This window comes from Trichomycterus rosablanca, chromosome 24 (assembly GCF_030014385.1).
Source record: "Trichomycterus rosablanca isolate fTriRos1 chromosome 24, fTriRos1.hap1, whole genome shotgun sequence".
NCBI lineage: Eukaryota > Metazoa > Chordata > Actinopteri > Siluriformes > Trichomycteridae > Trichomycterus > Trichomycterus rosablanca.
In genome coordinates, this window is record NC_086011.1 from 2,819,870 (window position 1) to 2,845,102 (window position 25,233).

At 41.8% G+C, this 25,233-nt stretch overlaps 1 protein-coding gene across 3 annotated transcripts in view; it reads left to right on the top strand.

Annotated features, from left to right (window-relative positions):
- The window catches only part of dock3 (dedicator of cytokinesis 3), a 132,041-nt gene that overhangs the window by 92,741 nt on the left and 14,067 nt on the right, over nt 1-25,233 (top strand). For 2 of the 3 annotated variants that reach the window (XM_062987080.1, XM_062987081.1), the window contains exons 15-31: nt 3,300-3,424; nt 4,572-4,734; nt 5,486-5,592; nt 8,445-8,616; nt 8,720-8,817; nt 8,903-8,986; nt 10,741-10,841; nt 11,419-11,500; nt 13,192-13,362; nt 14,576-14,768; nt 15,851-15,978; nt 16,473-16,619; nt 17,308-17,406; nt 18,158-18,252; nt 19,488-19,563; nt 20,278-20,378; nt 24,242-24,300. In XM_062987080.1, coding sequence (XP_062843150.1) covers nt 3,300-3,424; nt 4,572-4,734; nt 5,486-5,592; nt 8,445-8,616; nt 8,720-8,817; nt 8,903-8,986; nt 10,741-10,841; nt 11,419-11,500; nt 13,192-13,362; nt 14,576-14,768; nt 15,851-15,978; nt 16,473-16,619; nt 17,308-17,406; nt 18,158-18,252; nt 19,488-19,563; nt 20,278-20,378; nt 24,242-24,300 — 2,001 coding nt within the window. The remainder of the gene's footprint in view (nt 1-3,299; nt 3,425-4,571; nt 4,735-5,485; nt 5,593-8,444; nt 8,617-8,719; nt 8,818-8,902; nt 8,987-10,740; nt 10,842-11,418; nt 11,501-13,191; nt 13,363-14,575; nt 14,769-15,850; nt 15,979-16,472; nt 16,620-17,307; nt 17,407-18,157; nt 18,253-19,487; nt 19,564-20,277; nt 20,379-24,241; nt 24,301-25,233) is intronic. The other variant, XM_062987082.1, reaches the window with a different exon arrangement.

Sequence of the window (25,233 nt, forward strand, 5' to 3'; positions counted from 1 at the left end):
AGGATCGATGCTCTTCTGGTCTTAGGGGCTAAGTGGACTGCAGCACCGGCGCATATAACAGTGCAATCCCTGTGACTCAGCACTAATGCAGGGGGGATCGGTACCTACGCTATTAATAACCCCAACATTATTTATACCAGCGTGTACTTCTGGAGCTCTGACTCACCCTGTTTAGAGTCGCAGCACACACACACACACATCATACTTCCGGTCACAAATCCCTAACGTCAGAGTCTCTGTAACTGAAAAGGACGAGGTGTTGATTAAACCGAGGCTCTCATCTCGCTCTCAGCTCCCTCCAACAAACACAGATTGATGAGAGTCGTGTTTTTCTCCATCTATATTCCGACCAGAAGCTTCTATTCCGAGTCAAATTGACCCGTCCCTCATAACAGCAAAAAAAAGGACTCCCTCCGAGATGGCTCAATTATAATCATGGCCGAGGTCGCCGTTCTTAAACGCAGCGTTTTGAAAAGCCGATAAGTCAATAAGCCCCAACGAGCCCCGTCGAGCCCCGGGCACCGTGCGTTACTTGTGTATGCATTTCTAAATAGACTTAGAATCAATGGAAAGTAAGAGACTGACTGGACGGACCCTATATCATGTGAATAGCTTTGTGAAACTGAGCCTGATCTTACCGATCCGTTTCTAAAATAAATTGTGTTTGTCTCTCTTCTTCTACATTTCTGTTTCCACTCTCGATGTCTTTTAAGAACTGAAGATAGACGATTGTAAGTGTGACCGCCACACGCCCGACTTTGTCTTCACTGCTTCCTGTAGTTGGTCTAATCTTTAAAATAGGGATGGGCATTTTATTTACTGAGACAGCAATTCAGTTTGGTTTAGTATGCACGCACTGGGTTCCAGTTGGTCCAGGGTAAGGATGTAGACTGGGTCTTTTAAATTACAGTCTGCTTTTAAGACAGCCCTTGTTCAAAGAGGTCTGTGCATATACGTGGCTGACGGAAAACATCAGCAGACCGAACATTTACACACAAGTTTCATTTATAAGCACAGTTGGGTGCACAAATTGCACTGAAAATTCACAGAGGTGCATTTAGGAATTAGTATTTTCATCACATAAGAAATTTCTACTTTTATAAAGTCATAACTGACTCCATGATAGAGTGACAACAATGAGACATTAGAATTATTATTATTTTACATTATTTTAATTATTGTGTATGCAGGGCTTAAATGTGCATCTGTGCTGGTGAATGAAACTCTTACACCAGTGTAAATAGCAGCTTCATATAAAGGTAAAGTCCCAGACTGCTATAGTAAGCTCCTTGTAAATAAATGTATATGATGCATTATCCGGAAAAAAAACACAATACTGTGGCCAGTTTCACATCTGAGAAGAATCTGGCTAAGAGTTTTATTTAGATTTAACATTTATTGTTGTATATTTAATTAATTAAATGTTTAAATGACATAAATGAAACCCTATATTCTTATTAAAACATGCCATATTTGGCTCTGGTGCTTTGTCCTTTATTATACAGCCCATCCTGTTTCGATAGTAGTTGTTCAACAAGTAAAATCTCTGTTTATTTTAACATTTGATTTTGAGCCACTAAATTTGCGCACCTAAATTTATATCTGTGTTTAAAAAAAACGGACTATATATTTTTATACAATTAGATAATGTAGTACTTGTGCCCGTCCCTACAATTAACAGCAGCGTAGCTTGTATCTCTAGATATTAACATGTGTGGTACTAACACCTGAGTGAATACTTTTTTTAAAAGACAGTAATAATATTTAAAATAATATAAAGATCCGTGTAATTGCTAAATTGTGGGTACAGTTTACAAATCTGTGGGTACAGTTTACAGATCCATGGGAAAAGTTACTAAACTGTGGGTCTTCACATAGTTTCTCGTTAGTGACCCTTTAGGGGCTCCGTACTTTTAAAACCAATGTTTCTGAGCTAATTTGTGAGCAGATAGCAATGAGCTAAAGTGCTAATTGATCGCGGCGCTGTGACAGCGACGAGAACAGACCGTGGGCCGCTGGGTTATCCATTCTGCTTTTTCATAATTAGCACCAAGTTAGCGTGTGGCTTTCTGTGATGAAGAAAATAAGAGGGTCGGGCTGCACTTCAAACTAAATAATTACGTTTGTTTGAGTCGTTAATAAGAGTGTCCACACAATTCTGTTGATTGGCGTGTGTGCTGTTACATGACTGCTAGCCGTGCCATTTTGTGTTATGCTAATACGACCTTTGCTAGAATTGAGGTTGAGGTCTGTGAACGAGGAAAATTCTATTAGGATTCTGTCAGGATTTAAACTGGACGTTATTTCTTCAGCTCAGTTACAAGAGTGGATAATGAATTCTTTTGGTAAAAAGACCAAAATGTCTTTAACATTCCTCAGCAGCTTTAGAGGGAATGATATTTGGTTGTTCTATCTGTCTGTCTGTCTGTCTGTCTCTTATCTATCTCTCTCTGTCTGTCTGTCTATCAATCTATCTATCCATCTTTCTGTCTGTCTGCCTGTCTTTATATCTATCTATCTATCTATCTATCTATCTATCTATCTATCTATCTATTTGTCTATCTATCCATCTGTCTGTCTGTTTTTATATCTATCTGTCTGTATGTCTGTCTGTCTTTCTATCTTTCCATCTACCTATATATCTGTCTATTATCTGTCTGTCTGTCTGTCTGTCTATGTATCTATCTATTATCTGTCTGTCTGTCTATCTGTCTATTATCTGTCTGTCTGTCTGTCTATGTATCTATCTATCTGTCTATCTGTCTGTCTGTCTATAAAAAGCTACAAAAGTGACTGAATAGTATTAACCTGCTTTCCTTCTACAGCTGTTTCTAAATGAACTAGATTAACAACCAGATAGATTTTCTCCTCTAATGTCTGTCTGAAATCTTCTTATACCGAACGCTGCTGCATGTCATCAGAGTTTATCGACTAGCTTTGAGTAAATGTTTTCATTTCAGATCTTCGGTTGTTCATACTGTCGTGTTCGGTGAGATGCTGTATGATCTGATATTGTGTGGACGCCCCTCCTGATTATTGAGTTCTGGTGTTTCAGCCACACTCATTGCTAACAGGTTTATACAATCAATACTGTTAAAAATGTTTTGTGCTTTTAACTTTCTGGCAACAGTTGGGGAAATTCAATTTCCCGTTCCAGCACAGACTGGCACGAATTCTCTCAGACACACTCCAAACTTTGGAAGATGTTAGCATGGGCGTTATATAAACTACAAGCTCCTTGTCTAGTGTCTAAATACTTTCGACCATGTTAAAGTCTCGTGTGTTTGTGTATTCTGTAGGTGATATACGTAATGATTTGTATCTCACTTTGGAGAGGGGCGACTTCGAGAGAGGAGGGAAGAGCGTCCAGAAGAACATCGAGGTCACAGTGTATGTGCTGTACGCTGATGGAGAGATTCTCAAAGTAGGTTCTGAAAATCCGAATTAATAAAACATTAGACACGTTAAATCCGAATTTAAAAATAAAGTTATACCATCATAAATGTGGACATTAGTTTAGGATCAGTGAAGCTTTAGACACTCTAAACAACATTACTAATTACAGTTGAGGTTAAAAATTTACATATACTTGAAAGACATGGCAAGAAGGACCTGGGTTTGATTCCTCAGTCGGGCAGCCAGGGTCCTTTCTGTGTGGAGTTGGCATGTTGTCCCTGTGTCTGTGTGGGTTTCTTCTGGGTGCTCCGGTTTCCTCCCACAAGTCCAAATACATGCAGTCAGGATAATTAGAGCTACTAAAATTGCCCAATGAATCAGACAAACCGCAACCCTGACCAGGATACAGTGGTGGTAAAACAGACTATGAATGAATAAATGAATGCCTCCTTATTGTATTTCAACTTCAATAGAACCTTAGTTATTAATTTAAAGTCTACCCACTACTACCAGCCTGTCCAGGCCCTCAACAGACACAGTTGGCTACGTCTGAGGGAGGGAAGGTCGGATAGGGATTCTCTGCAGCACTGATCCATTGCACCAGACTCCCACTGTCCCACTGGGGTGCCAGCATAAATAGTGCAGGATCACATAGGGCAGGGTTTTCAAGCGACCCACATTTTGTCCATGATTTTAATCCCCACCCAGGCAACACAAACAACAACACAACAAAACGAAACACAAAACAAAATAAACTTAATTAATAAACATGGTGGCAATCTGGTCCCACTGTGGTTTACAAGATGTAATGTAAAGCCTCCACTAGGGGGGCGTTTGTGCACAAGTTTATTACGTGTTTGTGCCTGTTAAAATTTGTTGATTTAATTGTTGATTTTCTCTGCGACCCATTGTTTTTTGGCCTAGGGCAGAGCGTGACTCTTTGTACTCTGTATTGCTCTCTGTGAGAATCCACTGCTGGTTGGTATAAAGAAGCAGTTTAGGAATAGTCTGTGACCCTTCTTGGCCATAATAAGGGTTCAAGTGCCAGATGAATCGTAGTGCAGTATTAACAATGACTAGACTGACCAAAAAATAAAATGCACATTATTAATGTTTCTGAAAACCTCAAACCCATGAACATCTGTAATTAACATCTGTAATTGTTTTAACGTTAGGACTGCATTAACCTCGGCTCAGGAGAGCCGAACATCAGCGAGCACCGATCTCTGGTTCTCTACCACAACAACAGCCCTCGCTGGAGTGAAGTCGTCAAGCTGCCCATCCCTATCGACAGATTCCGGGGATCGCATCTGCGCTTCGAGTTCAGACACTGCTCAAGTACGGGCACTGAGACACATTTTAAGATTTAGCACGTTTTAGGCCAGTGGATTTCGATTAGAACAGCAGTTAAATGATGATGTGTCCATCAGGAAACAGTTTTTTAAGATCAATGACAGGTCCATAATTCACAGACTGATGTCGCAACTCTAAATAAAATCCACAAAGGTGTTATATAGTCCAGTCTGTTTATTAAAATGTCATGACTCTCCGTGCATGATACAGATCCCGGTATGAACCCACCTAAAAAAATCTAGGCATAAATTTCCCAAATAACCCAAAAACGGTTCTGTCAAGGTTTGTGTATTTGCTAAAAATGTAAAGCATGATCTGGAAACGTTCTGTTCCAACAGTTTTACAGTGGTAGCCTAGTGGGTAGAGCTTTGGGCTATCATTTAAAGATTGTTGGTTCAAATCCATCCTGCTATGCAGCAACTGTTGGGTCCGTGAGCAAGGCCCTTAACCCTGTCTGCTCCAGGGGGCCGTACAATGTGTGACCCAAACAAGCTGGAATATGTGGAAAAAGAATTAGAAAATGATTGGAATGTTGCTTTGAATTTGTATGGCACTTAGGCTATTGGTGAAGATACTGGACTAGTAATCAAAAGTAATCGCTGGTTCAAGCCCCACCACTGCCAGGTTGCTGCTGTTGGGTCCTTAAAGCAAGGCTCTTAACCCTCAATTGCTCAGTAAGTCACTTTGAATAAAAGCGTCTTGGATAAAGTTTGACATTTGTTTCTTGTTCCTGCAGCTAAAGATAAGGGTGAGAAGAAGCTCTTTGGCTTCGCCTTCACACCTCTAATGAGGGAGGACGGTACGACGTTATCCGACGAGAGTCACGAGCTCTATGTGTACAAGGTCAGTTTACCTTCTGCTGTCCATTAAATAAACAAAATAAACTGCTGTTTATCTCCTCTATTAAAGCGAGATATTTAAAGAGTCCATTAATGGGATGTGAGTATTAAATTTTAATTAGATGCCTTTTAGCCGTTATAAATTCAGATAACAAAATGAATCTTTGTTCTGCCGTAACATTAAATGAATTATGCAGTCGCTTACATAAAATCAATGCAAAGTGCATTACATAAAGCACATAGAAAGTTCAGCGAAAATCAATAAAAGCTTGACCTTAAAAAATCAGAATGAAGGATGTAATTGCGTTTACGGCCTGAAAGTGGTTTAAGAGCAGATCATAATGGTTTGATAGATAGTGCACTTCAGTCTGTACATCACATTCTATCGAGTAAACTACTTTATAATCACACTGTGTTTTATAGGACCGGGACACTCAGCTGATTTCCAAAAAGGGTCGCATCTACGTTTAACAGCCAAACTGATGTGGACAAGCTCATGATTTTTCATTTAGGTTTAGGTTCAGGTGTTTTAGCCACTTCTTGTGCTAAAATGTGTGTAAAATGAAAGGAGATACAAATGAACCTCGATTTAACAGACTAAGTGCTAAACATGCACACATGATAAACAGTAAAGCACTTTGTAGTTCTACAATTACTGACTGTAGTCCATCTGTTTCTCTACATGCTTTGTTAGCCCCCTTTCACCCTGTTCTTCAATGGCCAGGACCCCCACAGGACCACCACAGAGCAGGTATTATTTAGGTGCAGTGACACTGACATGGTGGTGGTGTGTTAGTGTGTGTTGTGCGGGTATGAGCACAGCAGCGCTGATGGAGTTTTTAAACACCTTACTGTCACTGCTGGACTGAGAATAGTCCACCAACCAAAAATATCCAGCCAACAGCACCCAGTGGACAGCGTCCTGTGACCACTGATGAAGGTCTAGAAGATGACCGACTCAAACAGCAGCAACAGATGAGCGATCGTCTCTGACTTTACATCTACAAGGTGGACCAACTAGGTAGGAGTGTCTAATAGAGTGGACAGTGAGTGGACACGGTATTTAAAAACTCCAGCAGCGCTGCTGTGTCTGATCCACTCATACCAGCACAACACACACTAACACACCACCACCATGTGAGTGTCACTGCAGTGCTGAGAATCATCCACCACCTAAATAATACCTGCTCTGTGGTGGTCCTGTGGGGGTCCTGACCATTGAAGAACAGGGTGAAAGCAGGTTAAAAAGGTATGTAGAGAAACAGATGGACTACAGTCAGTAATTGTAAAACTACAAAGTGCTTCTATATGGTAAGTGGAGCTGATAAAATGGACAGTGAGTGTAGAAACAAGGAGGTGGTTTTAATGTTACGGCTGATCAGTGTATTTCTAAGACCTGGAACATTCCTAGTGACATTATGGGAGTAACATTTATGGTGTAGCATCAAACCAGCCATGGGTGAAAGCACAAATTTCCATCCAGAGACTAGCAAGACTTACAAAATGACCTGATGAAGGTGGTTTTTCTGGCACAAACAAATGAGGCTTAAGACCAGAACAAGCCCAAGCATGGAGGCTGGTCAGTGATAATGTGGGGATGTTTTTCTTCTGCAGGAACTGGCAACCTTAACCCGGTGATTTATATCACAGAGTCACAAAAACACCAAGTCACTGTGAGGACGAACGCTCTGCCCTCTGTGGTGAAACTGAACCCTGGTGATAATTGGACTTTCCTGCACGCTTTCAAGTCAACCAAAGCTTGTTAAAGGAATCAGTCCTAAAATATCCTGGAGTGGCCCTCTTGGTCTCCAGATTTAAATCCTATTGAAAATCTTTAGGGGATTTAAAGAAAGCGACCGCAGCACAAAAGCCATCAAACCTCAGTGAGCTGGAAGCTTCTGCAGGAGAACAATGGGTGAAGTTTCCACAAGAGAGGTGTCAGAAACTTGTTACCCAAATGCCTTATTAGAGGTTATCAAGGCAAAAGGAATTTCCACCGAGCACTGAGGCTGAGGGTCGAGTAAAAGTGCACGTGGACGTTTGTCAAGGGAACTAAATGTTTTTATTTAAACTCCTGACTTCTCTGTATAGAGACTTCTGGTTGTAGAATTTTAAATCTATACACATCTGTGTAGTATTTGAAAGGCATTGAGGGGTAAATATTTCTGATCGCCACTCTGTGATTTAAAATCTGAGTCAGTAATCCTGTCATGTTGGCTTATATTAGTAAGGTCACCAGTGTAAGCAGTAAATATTATAAATAGGTTTGATCTAAAAGCCCATCAGTAATCCTGTCTATTTATCTATATGTCTGTCTGTCTGTCTGTCTTTCTATCTCTCTATAGGTCTATCTGTCTATCTATCTGTCTGTCTATCTATCTGTCTGTCTGTCTGCCTGTCTGTCTATCTGTCATCCAACTATCTATCTATCTATCTATCTATCTATCTATCTATCTATCTATCTATCTATCTATCTATCTATCTATCTATCTGTTTACCTGTCTGTCTGTCTGTCTGTCTGTCTAACCGTGACAGTTATAAATAAATAGGACTTAAATATCTTTTCAAAGTTCCTGTCAGGTTAGCTTATGCTAGCTAGCTGGTTGGTGTTAGCAGTGAAGATTATTCACAGACTGTAATAAATGCATGTTAATAATAATAATGTTAATAAATGAATGTATTTGCGTGTTTGTTATTAGGTAGGAAATGTTTTTGTACTATTTTTACATTTAATGAGGAATTAATGCAGCATCCTTGTCTTTTTATTCTTGTAACTAATAAAACAGTAGTGTGAAGTTACATTGATTAGCTGACACTGTGTCTGTTGTAATTTTTAATGCGTGTAAATGTTTCCAGTGTGATGAAAACACGACGTTCAGTAACCACGCACTGTACTTGGGTCTGCCCTGCTGTAAAGACGATTTTAACGGCTGCCCCAACATCCCCTCCAGCCTCATCTTTCAGCGCAGCATCAAGGAAACCCTGTGGATCTCCACACAGCTGTCCTCCACCAAACTCACACAGAACGGTAGCACCGAGATGCTTTATAAACATACAGCAGAGAGTCTGAACTTGTATATTAATAATTTAAAGGTGTAATTTATTCACACCAATTTATACTCTCTTCTTAGTGGACTTGCTGGCTCTGCTGAAGTGGAAAGCTCATCCCGACCGGGTGATGGACATCATGAGTCGACTGCGACATGTCAGTGGAGAGGAAATAGTCAAAGTAAGCGCTATCTTGACGCTGGTTTGAAAATATTAATGAATGTAATGCATTAGCATGTAATATTAACACACCGGTATTACTTCAGTTCCTTCAGGACATCCTGGACACGCTGTTCTCCATTTTGGATGACAACACGGACAAATTTGGCCCTCTGGTGTTTCAGTCTTTGGTAAGGTCCATTTATTTTCAGATAATACACTTTTATTAATGCATACAGAGGGGGCCAAAAGTCTGAGACCATTAGTGAACACCAAGCTATGATTGATGAAAGCCTTGGTATGGTCAGTCCCACAAATAGATGTGAAGCCTGGACACTGAAGAAAAAGGAAGAAAGACACATTCAGGCGTTTGAGAGCAAGTTCAAGTTTTTGCATCAGAAAACTGCTAAAAACTCATTGAGGAAGATGATCACCACTGAGCGAGCGTACGAGATGGCCAGAACAGAAAAGGAGCTTCTGAACATGTGATGACGCAGTGTTATGATTGAACTGGTGGAACGACTCAAAAGGAAGATCGAGAATAAGCTGGATTGACAACATCACGACGTGGATGGCATTATCAGGGGCACGAGTCAGAGGGCACTGGAGGCCGCTGTGCAGCCAACCATCACAAAGCGATGACGGCGAAATGACATGACGTGTTTATTGATGCTATTTGTACATATTTTGGTTTGTAGGCACATGTAGTACCTTTCTGCAGTACCCATACCCAATATGTTTCTGCAGTACCCATACTGGTTTGTGTGTGTGTGATTAATGGTAGGACTCAGCTGGCAGGAAGCCAGTGGTTATTAGATCACAGCTGCCTGCATTGGCGGCCTGTGGGGAGTCTTTAGCTTTTCAGCCCTCCGTGCAAAGAGTGGAGGAGTTTTAGCTATTACCTCCCTAATCACATCTGTCATATCTTTATAAAGAGCACATTTCTCCACTGAGTTTCCTTCATAAACCGCTTCTGATCATTTAAATTGCCAGGCTAATCTCATAAATACGTTTAATACGTTTCGCAACGCTGTCTATTTAACCTGTCGTGTTTATAAGAGGGACGGTTTTGTCTGTGCTGACCGTACTGACCGTACTGTGTGAACGTGAGTGATTAAAACGGTCATTTTGATCGCATTGTTGATAAACGCTGTTGGCTGGATATTTACGGTTGGCGGGCTGTACTCAACTTAGCACTGCTGCTGCATTTGATAGCCATGTAGTTATGCCACGTACATTGCCACGTATGGTCTGTATAATATATACTGTGGGTGGCGGATCGAAATAATGGTAGGATTTTTTACTAGTTTATTTAGACATTTTCTCCCTTTTTCTACCAATTTATCGTAGCCAAATAGTCGTCCACTGCTGAAGACGCATCGCGTCCAAGGAGGGTATATTTGCCTGACACACGCTCCCTCCGATCCTCTTATTCGCCCATATTTTGGTGAATTTGCACATTAAAATAGAAGAAACTCTAGAACTGGCATAGAATTAAAACCATCAAGCTTTATAAGCTTTGCAATTCAGTGTAAATTCTTTATCTTCTCAGACTGACAGCTGCCACTTCCTGTTGCTCTAAAATCAGGTCAGAAATAATTAGAGCAGCGCTGATGCATGACGACCCTTTTCAGATCCCCAGTTTGCTCTTGCCCTCCTAAGCCAGGGTTTTCAAACCCTGGGTCGGGTCGCAAGCCGAGAAAATTGGGTCGCAGAAAAAAATAATTATTAAAATAATGTAATTAAATAAACGCAACCGCCCCCTTGTTGAGGCTTTATGCTATATCTTGTAAACCACAGAGTAAGCTGCATTGCTTGTGTTGCCTGGGTCATGTAAAAAAACCTGTGTTTTTTTTTACGGGACCCAAATGTGTGTCACTTGAAAAAAAGTTTGAAAAACCCTGTGCTAAGCTCTGTTTGCTTTTGCTGTCTTTTTTTTGACCAGATATTTATTATCAATCTTCTCCGGGACAGCAAATACTACCACTTCCGCCCAGTGATGGACACCTACATCCAGAAACACTTTGCTGGAGCGCTGGCCTATAAGTAAGCTTGTTTACATTTTGAAAGCAATAAAATTCCATAATGATTATGAGGGATCTTTAACTCTATTTATTAAGAATTTAAAAAACAATTAACATTTGCACTTACACTTACTTGTCATTCAGCTTCATACCAACTTTTTTATGCCATCAGCAAAAAATGTCTTGGGTGAAACTTTTTGAAGATCCCTCGTATATGTTAAGCAACACAAAATTGTAAATAATGTTTAATTTATTTGAATGCTTTTGTTATTAATACTGGGCGACACGGTGGCTCAGTGGGTAGCACTGTCGCCTCACAGCAAGAAGGTTCTGGGTTCGATCCCCAGGTGGGGCGGTCCGGGTCCTTTCTGTGCAGAGTTTGCATGTTCTCCCCGTGTTTGTGTGGGTTTCCTCCGGGAGTTCCGGCTTCCTCCCACAGTTCAAAAAACATGCAGTCAGGTTAATTGTGTGTGTCTGCCCTGCGATGTACTGGCGCCCCGTCCAGGGTGTTACTGTGTGCCTTGCGCCCATTGAAAAGCTGGGATAGGCTCCAGCACCCTTCCTCATTTTTTGGCTCATCGGTGTGTTTTTGTCTCCAGGGAGCTCATCCGCTGTCTGAAATGGTACATGGACCGCTCAGCAGAGGTGGTCCGGCAAGACCACATCCAGGAAGCGATGAGGGTAAGATCTAGTTTAGTGAACCAGTCTAGTTCCATTTCCACACAGGTGCTTTCAGGTCGTTGCTATTAGGATCCTGTTACTGCAAACTGTCAGATTCTGTGGATGATTGTTAAACACATCTTACTCATCCCGCCACCCATTGTGATGCAAACAGACGACAACAAGTGGCTCTGCAAACAGCTGCCGGCGCTCATGAGACTGTAAGTGCGTAACGAATGAAGTGGATGTAATATTCATGAGTCCTGGTCAAGCTGTGATTCAGGTCAGAGAAAACCTGGATGAATATTTTATAGATCTCACACTTTAAACAGATGTGTCTGCAATTACTCTGTACAGGGAATAAAACCTGATATACAGTGTCCAGCTTACATGTGATCTAATGTCTGGTTTTATTGCAACATATACTGTATATAGAAGCTGATGGTTTTGTTTGCACAAACATGGTTTGAATTACAGTGGAGGCATGGGGGGTCTGAACCTCATCCTTAATACTTGGACCCACCCAAAAAGAAGTAAATCATGAGTTAGGTGAGGGGGGGTGTTGGGTTAGTTAGCTAAACTGTACCATCAGGAAATACTTAGGAAAAGCCTAGCTGTTGTTAGTATTCATCAATACTATCAGAAAGCAATAAAGTGTATTAAACAAGCGCGATTAGCTTCTGACATTAGCATACAGCACCTTCTCTGGCTTACGTCATAGCAACCTTATTGAAGACGCGACCAATAATGGTAGTGAAGGCAGGCAGACGAGATGAGAGATGGTACGGTCGACTTTAGAAGTCTTTCTAGCTTGTTGGTCGTCCCATTTCTAATCCATGGACATTAATATAGACTTGACCCCTTTTACTAGTTACAACAGCCTCCACTTTTCTGTAAAGTGTTTTAACAAGATTTGAATGTGTGCCTGTGAGAATTTCTGCCTATTCAGTCGATGGTCAGGCACTGATTTTGGGCAACAAGACCTGGCTTGGAATTGGCTTTCCGAATCCCCAAAGGTCTTCGATATAGTTTAGTTCCTTCATACCTTCCTCATCCAACCATGTCTTCTAAACAAGGGTAAAGTTATTCTTAACAGGAAAGGGACTTCCCCAAACTATGCACCAGTTAGCAATAGGTGTTACTTAGTGTATAATAGGGAGGAAGATCATGTTTACATGTACAACATTTAGTGGATACTTTCAGCCAAAGCGACTGAATGCAATCCAAGCAATTAAGGGTTCAGAGCCTTGCACAAGGGCCCAACAGTGACAAGTTGGCAGGGTGGGGCTAGAAACAAGCTACATTTTGATTTCTAGTCTACTACATTGAGCCAGTACTGCCCTAAGACCTGACTAGGACCTAACACAGTGCAAACAGCTGAGGGTTAAAGGCTATGCTCAGTGGCAATTAGCAGTGCTGGACCTTGACTCAGTGACCTTCTGGTTACATGTAAAGTACTTTAACCACCCAGCCACTGGAAGTGAAACTGTGATCATTTCAGTCCATTTCAGCACATGGTTCAGTTTTACTGTGCAGTACCCACACAGACCCCCAAGTGTTGAGACCCAGAAGTACAAAATTGACATGAGATGTAGTTATATTATATCTTACCTAACTGGAACCTAAAAGTGTGACCACACATGCATGTAATATCCAGTGTCCACAAACTGTAATAAATGTTTGGAGTGTGATTGTTAAACCCTGTTTTCCAGGCGCTGGAGTACCTGTTTAAATTCATCGTACAGTCGCGGATCTTGTACTCTCGGGCCACCTGCGGGATGGAGGAGGAACAGTTTCGGACCAGCATCCAGGAGCTCTTCCAGTCCATCCGCTTCGTCCTGAGCTTGGACAGCCGTAGCTCAGAGACTCTAATCTTCACCCAGGTCAGACGGCTCAAAAACCTTCTAGATCTAGATCAGGGTGTGGCTCTCCATACACAAAACTGATCTGCATATGAACTCACCTCGTGCAGGTGAAAAGATGAAGTCGGCTACTGCACGTGTCGGAGGGGGCGTGTCAGTTTGGCTCTCCTCAACCAGGGTGGGGATCAGCATCAGTAGAGAAGAAGCGTAGTGCAGTTGGGTAATTTGATACGCTAAAAGTCAGGAGAAAATGCATAAACAAAAATATGTAAATAAAATATATAGATATTTTATATGAAACTGGTCCGTGGTGCAAAAAAGGTTGGGAACTGCTGAGCTAGTGTTAAATACTTTACTCCTCAGTAAGGAGTGGACCGAGAGGTAGTGAAATGAGATCTGCTAATTGGACATGACTTGATTGGGAGGAAAAAATTGGAAAAATGCAAATTTTCATTAGCATGACAGTTCTCCTTATTAATTCCAAGACAATATTCTGATGTTAAGGAAATAGCATTTGCTTTTACCAGTGTTTCTTTAATTGCCCCCTTTTTTTATTACTTTTGACTTGAACCGTCTGTACCTCCCTGACTCCTCCTGGCTCCTTCAACCCCTTGTTAACCAATTCAGGGCCCTCAGCCTCCTCTCGGACCAGAAACCACCAACCAGACGAACGCTGTGCAGCCACTGAGCTGTAGCTCTCCACGTCTATCTCTGCTATCAGTAAGTACCTCGAGGTCTCGGCACGGCAAACTGACGGATGCTTTTGAACCCTGATTCACCCTGCAGCCGAAGTGTCGAAACCATCACCGAATCTTCCTCACCAAACTTTCACACAAGCTCCGAACCCTCCTCGACTCCTGGATCGTGTTTTCGTCTTTATGTTTTGCTCACTTCGGATGTGAAACCCTCACAACCATCTCACAAGATGTTCAGATCCTTTCCTCTCCACCCTCTCATGACTCGAGTGTTTTCCTTCACAGTCACTCGCCAGGAATTGATTCTTGCAGAGTTTGCAGGAGCAAAAAGTGCAGCAGGGGCAATTTATTGACGTGTTAAACAGAACATACCTGGACCATTTAGCTACGCACAGTAGCACAGTAACATCTCGCAGCTTGATGGAATGAAGGCCACTGCTGCTTCTTCTTGCTCTGTGGACTCTGTAGACTGAATGTTTGTTTCCAGTCTGTAATCAGTCATTCCTTACATTTTAATAGATGTTTTTTATTCTTTCCAGGCGGCCCTGCTTAATTCCTTTCCGGCCATCTTTGATGAGCTCCTGCAGATGTTTACAGTGCAGGAGGTGGCTGAGTTTGTAAGGGGGACCTTGGGGAGCATGCCCAGTACGGTCCACATTGGCCAGTCGATGGACGTTGTAAAGCTGCAGTCCATTGCTCGAACTGTAGACAGCAGGTTGTTCTCATTTCCAGGTACGACTTCTGACTATTATTATTTACTGTTTTATTCTATTAGGGGTCTCGGTGGGTACAATTCACAGGGCAAAGGGCAGGAAACACCCCGGACAGGTTGCCAGTTCATGAGGGCAAACACACACTTAGGGCAATTTTGTATCTCCAATTATCCTGACTTGCACGTCTTTGGTCTGTGGGAGTGCCCGGAAACATGGGGAGAACATGAACTTTACACAGAAAGGCTCCACATGGGAATCAAACCCAGGACCTTCTTCCTGTGGGGTGACAGTCCTACCCACCAAGCCACTGTGCCGCCCTTCTATCACCATTACATTTACATTTTCGGCATTTTATTCAAAGCAACTTACAGTACTGTGACAGTATACAATCTAAGGGGCCTTGCTCAGGGGCCCAACAGTTGCAACCTGGCGGAGGTGGGGCTTGAACCGCAACCTTCTAATTACTAGTCCAGTACCTTAACCACTAGGCTACAGCTGCCCTACATGCTGCCCTAGATGTTTTCAAATTCAGATTCTTTTGTTGTTGGTTTATAAGTTTCGAAGATCTTTGTTGTCATTTATTATAGTAATTATAAATAAATACAATATTTGGCCAAAAGTATTTGGACACCCGACCATGAGCTTGTCAGACATCCAATTTAAAAAACAAATGCTATTAAAATAGAGATGTGACCTTTTCAGCTAGAACAACAGCCGCTCTTCTGAGAAGGCTTCTCACAAGACTGAGGTTTGTCTGTGGGAATTTGTGCTTATTCAGTCAAAAAATGACTGCAAGATGAAAACCTTAGTCAGTGTTCCAGTTCATCCTGGAGCTGTTGAGTGGAGCTGAGGTCAGGGCTCTATGCAGGACCCCGGACTTTCTTTAAACCGAACTTTAAGAATATAATTTCCTTTATATAATTGCTACACATTAATTCAAAAAGTAGAATGAGTGTCTTAATACTTTTTTTCTGTATAGTGTATATACAATGTAGTGGAACCTAATAAAGACGTGACTCTGGTCGATTTGCCTCAATATTTCCTTCTGCACGACTTTTGCTTTATTTGATTGTTTGTTTGTTTGTTTTGCTCCTGTTTCAGAGTCTCGGAGGATTCTGTTGCCTGTGGTCCTGCACCACATCCATCTTCATCTGCGGCAGCAGAAAGAGCTGCTCATCTGCTCGGGCATCCTGAGCAGCATCTTCTCCATCATCAAAGCCAGTTCACTGGTAAAAAACACAGATCACTTACACAGGCTAGACAACTGGCGTTAAACCTTCTGGTCCTGTTTGAACTGGGTCATGATCAGAGCTTCCCATTGGCTCTTAATTCCCATTATTTGTTGTGGCACCAGGCCCACTGTGATCCTGATCAGGGCTGGTTGGTGAAAATCAGAAAATACTTCTGATCATAGCTGTACAGAGTCCAAGAGAATGTGAATAGAGTGTTTTATCCCAAATGCTTCATGCTGACCAGGATCAAAGTGGGTCCATTGGCACACCAAAACACTAGGCACAGGGGCAAGACCAGTAACATTAGCCTTGGAACCAGTGAACTCCAGGGCGAGACACACTAACACCCTGACTTCATCACCTAGGCACCATATACAGTAGATCAGTCCAGTCCACCTACTGGCATGGTTAGGATTAGGAGGTGTGAGGAACCTACTCAGAGTATCACACAGTTGATTTTTGTTTGCTTGTGTGTTTCTGTGTGTCTGTAGGAGACCTCGGTGCAGGAGGAGGTGGAGATGGTGGTGGAGAGCCTGCTGGACGTTCTTCTGCAGACTCTGCTCACCATCATGAGCAAGTCTCAGGCTCAGGAGGCGGTAAGAGGCCAGCGCTGCCCACAGTGCACGGCTGAGATCACTGTTAGTAACTAACAAATCTGATTCTTCTACTTCTGCCCGCCTTCATCCTGCCCTCCGCCGTGCCATCCTTTGTTCTCTCTCCTGTCCAAGCGCATTAGACTGCAGATTTTCTTCTGTCTCTTACCCAATTTTGTCCCGGCTTGTTTCCCCCTCTTATTTTCATTCTCGCCCATCGTTCTCGGGTTTTCTTTCCGTGTCTGGAATTGCTGCTTCTTTCTTCATTACCCTCATTCTGTCTCTCCGAACCGCTATCTGTCTTTATTCTTCCTCTCACTCACACGCTCGTGTTAGCTTACTGGTTTTTCTGGGTTTGTAAGAAACATCTAATAACTGTTTTTTTTTGTTTTTTTTTTGTGCACAACGTGTGTCTTAATCTTCGTCTGGTCACTTTCTGATCAAGGACACTGTTGGCTTTCTATTTTTGGCTGGAGCGCTGTTCTTCTTCCAGCATTGACTTTAAAAATTAAAATCCCAACAACACTGCTGCATCTGATACACTCATAGCATAGCTTTTTTTCACACGCTGCTTCTTATTATGTGTTACAAATGCCTGCAGATATTCTGTTCTCATCCATTTATCCAGAACCAGCCCCTCCTCTCTTTTATTTCTACACTTGTGATTGGTCTGTTAAAAACCACCCAACAGTCTGATTGGCTCACAGCAATCCTGGTGCTTTTTCATTTGCAGGGTGAATACGTGTCCTGTCTTCTCTCCCTCCTCCGCCAAATGACAGACATTCACTTCCAGCACCTCCTCGATAACTTCCAGAGCAAAGAGGAGTTAAAGGTGAGTTCCTGAAGTTCCTAAACCCAACATGAACCCATAAAAAGATTGATGCATTAGATGTTGTGCCTGTTTTCTTTACATTTATGGTATCTAGCAGACGCCTTTATTCAAAACGACTTACACTTGTAGCTGTGTCAAGGGCCTTGCTCAAGGGGCCAACAGTGGCAACTTGGTGGTGATGGGGTTTGAACCAGCAACTTTCTGATTGACATTGCACACAGTTCTTAGAATTGTATGCATCTGATTGATGCATTGTGAAGCTCCGGCAGAACAGTTCATGTGCTGATCTTGTTACTAGAGGAACATTTGTGTGGTGTATCAATTCTGCTGAGCTGTTGTTGCTCCTTGATGGTTGCTTTTTATTATTTGGTAAGCTGTAATAGTGCCAAATTTTGAATGGCTTGTTGGAATGGTGGCGTCTAATAAAGGCACGATGTTTAAAGAGACGTGTTTCAGGCCAGGGTGTCTTGGGGATACTTGAGGATAGTTTTCTCCCAACCCCCTAAAACATGCAGTAGGTAGATTTGTTCTTTAAATTACCCCAGTGATGAAGTGCTTATTAAAACAAATGAACAAATGTTAAGGGGAAACATAAACCTGCAGAAACGGAGCATCAAAGCGCCGCAGGAGTTTCGCAGAACACACGGGGAGGAGAAAATTCCAGAACGCATTAGTTCAGCCTCATTATGCGTGTTGTAATGCGTTTCCGTCCTGATGTTCCGTCTCACTTTCTGTCGCTCTGTTATTTCAGGAGTTCCTGCTGAAGATTTTCTGCGTCTTTCGGAACTTGATGAAGCTCAGCATTTTTCCCAGAGACTGGAATGTGATGCGTCTGCTGACCAGCAAGTAAGAATAAAAAAAAAACGTCCTGTTCATTCTTCATCTTCTCATCTTCTCTAGTTCATCTTCTGTTTCATCTCTTGCTGGTTAATGGCATGAAGCCCACTGGGAGTCCTCGGTGTTATTGCCATCGTAGCTGTTAAAGATTTTCACAGAGCTTGAGGAGAATTAAATTTTTTTTAACTCTTTCAGAGCTTTTTTCATTTGTTTGTTGTGAACAGGGTCAAGAACATCCAAATCATCAAAAACACATGTTATATATACTAGGTGTACAGATATGGACCATTTTATTCTTCTCATTTAGTCAAATACAATTTTTTTATTCTTACAACATCCGCCAATAACAAGCTGTCCAAAATAGGCTGCAGACTAGTGCACATTTCCTAATTGGACAGAGACAAATTCCTACATAGCCCTTTTCGACCAACGTGGAGCAGGTTTTGGTTCAGTTCATAAACATAATTTTTGGTGCTGCTTTACCAAAATTAATTCCAAATCAAAAAGCACCTGGAACCAGAGAATAGTAGGTTTATCAGCACAAACCTGATGATGTTTAACACCCGAGTACCTTTTAAAAAAAAATTTATTTATGCATTTTTTTCACCTTTTTCTCCCTTTTAACACGCCCAATTGCCCGATTGCATCATGCTTCCTCTCCACCAATGCCGATCCCTGCTCTGACTGAGGAGAACGAAGCTAACCCACGCCCCCCTCTGACACGTGGGCAGCAGCCGTATGCATCTTATCACCTACACTTTGACGAGTGCAGTGCAGCTCAGCGTTGTGTACGGAGAGACACACCCTGAGAGCACTCTTTTCTCATCTCTGTGCAGGCGCCATTAATCAGCCAGCAGAGGTCGTTATTGCATTAGTTATGAGAGAGAGACCCTATCTGACTTAGTCCCGCCTATATCTGAACAACAGGCCAATCGTTGTTCATGTGGCCGCTCAGCCTTAGCCGGCAGGCAGAGCTAAGATTCGATACGATGTATTCGAGATGTACTCAGCCACTGAGTACCACTGAGTACCATTTAAGTGTCTGTGTGTGTCTTTTTCTCTCATTTTGTTTATCATTAGTCCAAGAGTTTGTCGTACAATCTTGCACCTGCTCTTGTAGATTAACCTACAGTTTATGAAACCGTTGGTTCTTGGTTCTAACAGGAATGTTCACTGTGTCTCTACATGTCGTTTTTTTCTCCTTGAGAACTTCAGGAGCTTCATTGATTTTATTTCTGTTGCAGCATCATCGTGACAACAGTTCAGTATCTGGCTCCTGCTCTGCACAAGAACTTCACAGACGCCGACTTCGATTTCAAGGTGGGTGGCTTTGATTAGCACACACACACACACACACACACACACACATACACAAATACACTGAAACATACATACTCATGTTCACGCACATGTGACACATTGGCACACACACAAATACACTCACACATAAGCAAACACATATACATACATATTAAACACACACTGTCACACACACAAATAAATACACTCACTTATACATAAGCACATATGCACTTACACTCATGCACACACACACACACACACACTCATTCAAATACACTCAAACATACATATTCATGTTCACGCACATGTGACACAGTGGCACACACACATAAATACACTCACACATAAGCAAACACATATACATACACATTAAATACGCACTTAAACACACACACACACTGTGACATGCACCCTTAAAACACATTCACATTTAAAACACAAACACATATACACACACAAACACTCACACATACACAAACACAGTCACACACACGCACACACACAGTGGTGATGACAGACTGTCCACACTGCGTGATACAGATGGCTCCACTGGGCTCCACTAATCAGGAAACAGCAAAGACTAAATAAAGGGCTTCAATAGAAATCCGTAAAGCAGAATTCAGACGCCAGACATTTCTCGGCTTTTTACCACAATGTTGGGAGAGAAAACGTTGTGCTTTAGTGTCCATTTATCAAAGTGTACTGACACGCCCGTATTTCCATTCGGATTAGATATGGAACTCGTACTTCAGTCTGACAGTGCTGTACATCAACCAGCCCAGTCTACAACTCGAGACTTTATCTCCAGCCAAGAGGAAGAAGATCCTGGACAAGTAAGACTTATTCCCTTATTCCTACTCTGTCATTTCACAACAGATAGCTTGAGAGGCACGATTATTTATATTAATAAAATTATATCAGTCAGTTATGTGTGAATTAATGTGTCGGGTCCAGACGCTAGCCCACTACTGCTGAGATCTGAGGATCCAGGGTTCAAATGTTAGTGATGCTACTGGCTAGTCAGGCCTCTGCATGTCTGGCTAGTCAGACTAAGGTACTACACTAGTTATCAGAACGTCACCGGTTCAAGCCCCACCACTGCCAATTTGCCACTGTTGGGCCCTTGAGCAAGGCCCTTAATCCTCAATTGCTTAGACAATATACTGTCACAGTACTGTAAGTCGTTTTGGATAAAAGATTTTGCTAAATGGCGAAAATGTAAATTGAGGTGTCAGAAAGTTCAGAGTAAAGACCTACAGTATAAGGAAAGCAGGACAATATTTTTGTATTAAACAGCATCTCATGGACAGATCATGAGCAGAATGAAATAACAAAATGGGTAAAAGTGTAAAAACTGAATTCTTTATGATCGTGTTAAAACCTGATGTGTCACGTCCAGTTTGTGTCCCTCTTAAAAAGCTAGCGAGTTCCTCGTGTGATCTCAGTGCCTTTAGCTCTATGACTATTAGGTTACAGTTTGTTAGCACTTTCTCTCTTCTTCCTACCAAAATATTTTCTGGTGATTTAAGTGACCCCTCGGGAGCTAAAACCTCTGTGGGACGTCAAACTGAATTCCGTCACAACCCAGTAAAACCACTATAAATAGCGGCAGACGATACTGGTGGCGTGTAAGGGCAGATGTTTGGAATCACCGACGGCACCTTTGAAAGTTTGTCTGTTGTAATTAAGCTGAAATACTTTATTATTATTCCAGTCATTAGTCTGAAAGTCCAGAAGACAAATCGAGTACTTTGCAAGGATGAGCAAATAATGATTGATGCAGATTGTCAATGCGTTTGTCAGTGTAATAAATGATGTGAAACATTAGCCGGTGGATGTTTTAGCTGGTGGATGCTAATTTTAAACGCAGCGTGAGGGAACGGATCCCTGCTGGCGAACTTCGGAAAGGCTTACATGCTCTCAGAAGTACTAGCGTGTACCTTTTTGTCAATGGGGAGGTTCCTTGAGAGCACATATTTACAAAAGAAAATGTGCATTATTGTATCATAAACTAATTACAGGTCGGACCTTAAATGACCTGTATGTACGTTTCCATTTCTTACAATGGTAAAAAAAATCTATTATATTGAATTAATCATACATTTTCCAGCAGGACTGTGTCCCCAGGGCACAAAGCGAGGTCCATTAAACAATTTTTTGACATATATGATGGAGAAAAGGTTCAGTGGCCCACACAGAGCCTTGACCTTCACCTCACCCAAACATCTGATTACATTGGTGCAAATCCCCATAGACACACAAGGCAGACATTTAAGTTTTCCCCAAACAGTGAAGAATGTTGCTTTTGAGATGCTTTGTTGTTATTATTATTAATATTTTAATTATTACGGCTTGTTTTGACACCTCAGCCAGACAGTAGGAGTTCCTGTTGGTCTCCCCTCCCTCAAATACAACCAACGGTGTATTGAGTGCCCAACCAGGCCTTAAGAATTAAGCCTTGTCCCTTTTGGGCACCCAAGGGGTCCAACATACTTTCTTTTAGCTTGTGGTCCTGAGCTACTATGTACAAGGAGTTTGGTATGTCTGGTTTTTTCCCACCACTCAGAAACTGTAGAAGGTGGATTGGCTACTCTAATGTTCTCGAGCTGAGAGTGCTAATTTGATGTGCTGTAGATGGTACACTATGCTGCATCTTTAAGCTTGGATTGATATCAGTATTGTATTGCATAAATGTAATGATTCACATCAGCAGTAGGTGAAGTGGACAGGATGCTGAGTAAGTGTTTGTGGTGAAAATCTAAAATGTGTGTGGTTTATGATTAATGACTGTGAGACTGCGCTGCTTAGCGGCTGACTGTGTGTTTGAAACGAAAGTCCTTTTTTCCTGTTAAGTACTTTTCTGAGCACTAAAAATGTATCCCGGATGATTAATTGCTAGTTCTTGGCTCAGTGTGTGTGTGTGTGTGTGTGTGGAACAAGCTCACCCTTCCTTGCCCTGACATCCTAATCATTGTGTTTGCCTTCCCAAACATGAGCACACACATTAATGCTCGGTTTATCTTGCATACAAGCACAACAGCAGACGTCGTCCGACAGCGTTAAAGTTATTTTGAATCTAATATAAACCTGTTATTAAGTCTTAGAGTCTGTGTTCCAACTGCATCTCTGGTCCTACCCAGTGTCCTTTGGAGTAGCAATTCAAACTTTTTTGCACCCATTTTGTGGATGAAAGTGTCATCCAAATGTACTAAATTATGTTTTCAGTCCTGGCATTTGGTTGGCACAGCCAAGGTTAAGGTCCTTGCTCAGGGGCTTAACACTGGCAACCTGGCTATGGTGGGGCTTGATCCAGCAGCCCTCTGATTACTTGCTCAGTTCCTTAACTCCTGAGCTACCACTGCTAAGCAGGTGGTTATAATGTTTTGGCTCATCAGTGTATCGCATCTCCCTTCCGGCAGGTCTTCCCATGTCCATCAGACCTCCACAACTGACTGATAATGAAACCAAAGATTGCCACACCACCCCACGGCTACTCTCTCCACACTGGCTTCCTGTAGCTGCCTGCATTTAGTTAAAAACAACGATACTCGTCTACAAAGCCAAAAACAGGCCAACCCTGACTGACCTTTTGAATTTGAGGCTGTCAAGCAGGACAAGCATCAAGGCTCTTCTCTTTAGTAACACCAAAGTGGTGGAGTAAACATCCTCTGTCTGAACAGCGGAGTCTCTTTACATCTTCAAAAGACAATTACAGAACATCATTATCTCTTTATTAATTTTTTTATTGTCTGATTTACCAGCGCTTTATTCTGCTCAGGGTCGTGCTGGGTTTGATTTATTGGGCGAAATGCAGGAAGGACAGGTTGCAAGTCCATCACAGATCACCTCTTTACTAAATACTAACTTAGGGTGACCATATTTTGGTTTTCAGTGCAAAAACATGCAAAGAATAGTGCACACAGACTACAAAAGCCGAATCCCAGAAATGTTTTAGATATTTTGAAATCCCGGCCGAATGCATTTTTTAGGTTCAAACAAGAGGACATGTCCGGGGAAAAAGAGGACGTATGGTCACCCTACTTAAATGGAAAGTGTCTGTTCTACCTATTTTTTGTTCTATCAGGGTTCTGAAAGATTCATGTTTGTAGACTGATGTTTACTTGTACTAGAGTAAAGAAAGACAGCCACCACTAAAACAAGGGCTGTGTGATGTGCTCCACACACAGATAAACAGAGAAATGTTTTTGCTGTTAAATCTGAAGTGTTATTTTCACACATCACTTCACACTTCTCTTTTTGCACAAAAAATTTTGCACAAGAACAAGAACTTCTGTTACAGCATCCTAAAAAGACTCAACAATATGCTAGAAGACTCAACAATACACTTTTCAATGTCACTTGAGGTACTTAATCAACAGGGTCAACCTCATGTATATAAAACATTTTTACTCCCTGTTGTTCCTTTATTTTATATTTCCTGCTTCTTTTTAGATCTATTACATATTTAATTTTACTCTATTCTAGCTGGAATACAAGAAACAGAGTATTTTATCGTTTAGTGTGTTTACTGAGTTAGCTCCTCTGTTGCTCTGGATATTAGCATCTCTGCTAATGCTGTGAATGTAAATGCGGTTTGCCTTCATCGTTTTCACACTTTATTATTTACTGTCTGCTTCAACGTGTATTAAAAACCATTTAACGTTTCAAACAATGTGTTTTTATTGATTTCTGGCAGGTATGGTGACATGAGAGTCATGATGGCGTATGAGCTATTTAGCATGTGGCAAAACCTGGGTGAGTAATTTATTATCGGTCATTTTTTAACGGCTGATCGTCTCAGGTCATTTCAGAAAGACAACAGCGACCTCTATAGACAGAAGTTAGTATTTTCAGATTAAGGCACATTCCAATGTCACATTCACCACCGCTTTATTCTGGTCAGGGTCACGGTGGGTCTGATCCACTAGGCGAAAGGTTGGAAACACCTTGGACAGGTCGACTGTCTGTCACATGTCACACACACATACACTCACACACGGCATTTTACTAGCTCTAATTAACCTGACTGCTTGTCTTTGTACTGTGGGAGGAAACCGGAGCACCCGGAGGAAACCCACACAGACAAGGGACACGGGGAGAACATACAAACTCCACACCGAAATGACCCAGACTGCCCGGCCAAGGAATCAAACCCAGGTCCTTCTTGCTGTGATACGACAGCGCTACCCACTACACCACCATACTGTACTCTGTTTTTTACATTTTTATCAGGGTGGTATGAAAGTAAAAAATCAAACAATCATGGTGTCATGTGTTCCAGTATCAAAAGATGATGAAAAAGAAAGAATAATCTATTTAATGACAAGCATAAATGTATGTGGACACCTGACTGTGAGCTGTTGCAAAATTATGGTCTTTAATACAGAGTTGCTTCCTTCCCCCCTTGTGGCTATAACAGCCTACATTCTCTGGGAAGGCTTTCCACAAGACTTTGCAGTGTGTTTGTGGGAATTTGTGCCCATTCAGTCAAAAGAACACGTTGGGCCAGAAAGCCTGGCTCATGAAAAACGTTCCCATTTATTTAAAAGGTGTTTAATAAAATTGAGGCTGGGGCTCTGTTTTTCATTTAATTTAATTGTTTTTGTACTGATTTTATTCCAACGGGGTGTCCACGTACTTTTGGCCACATAGTGTAGATCTGCTGGTTTATTTACTTTATTAATAAAC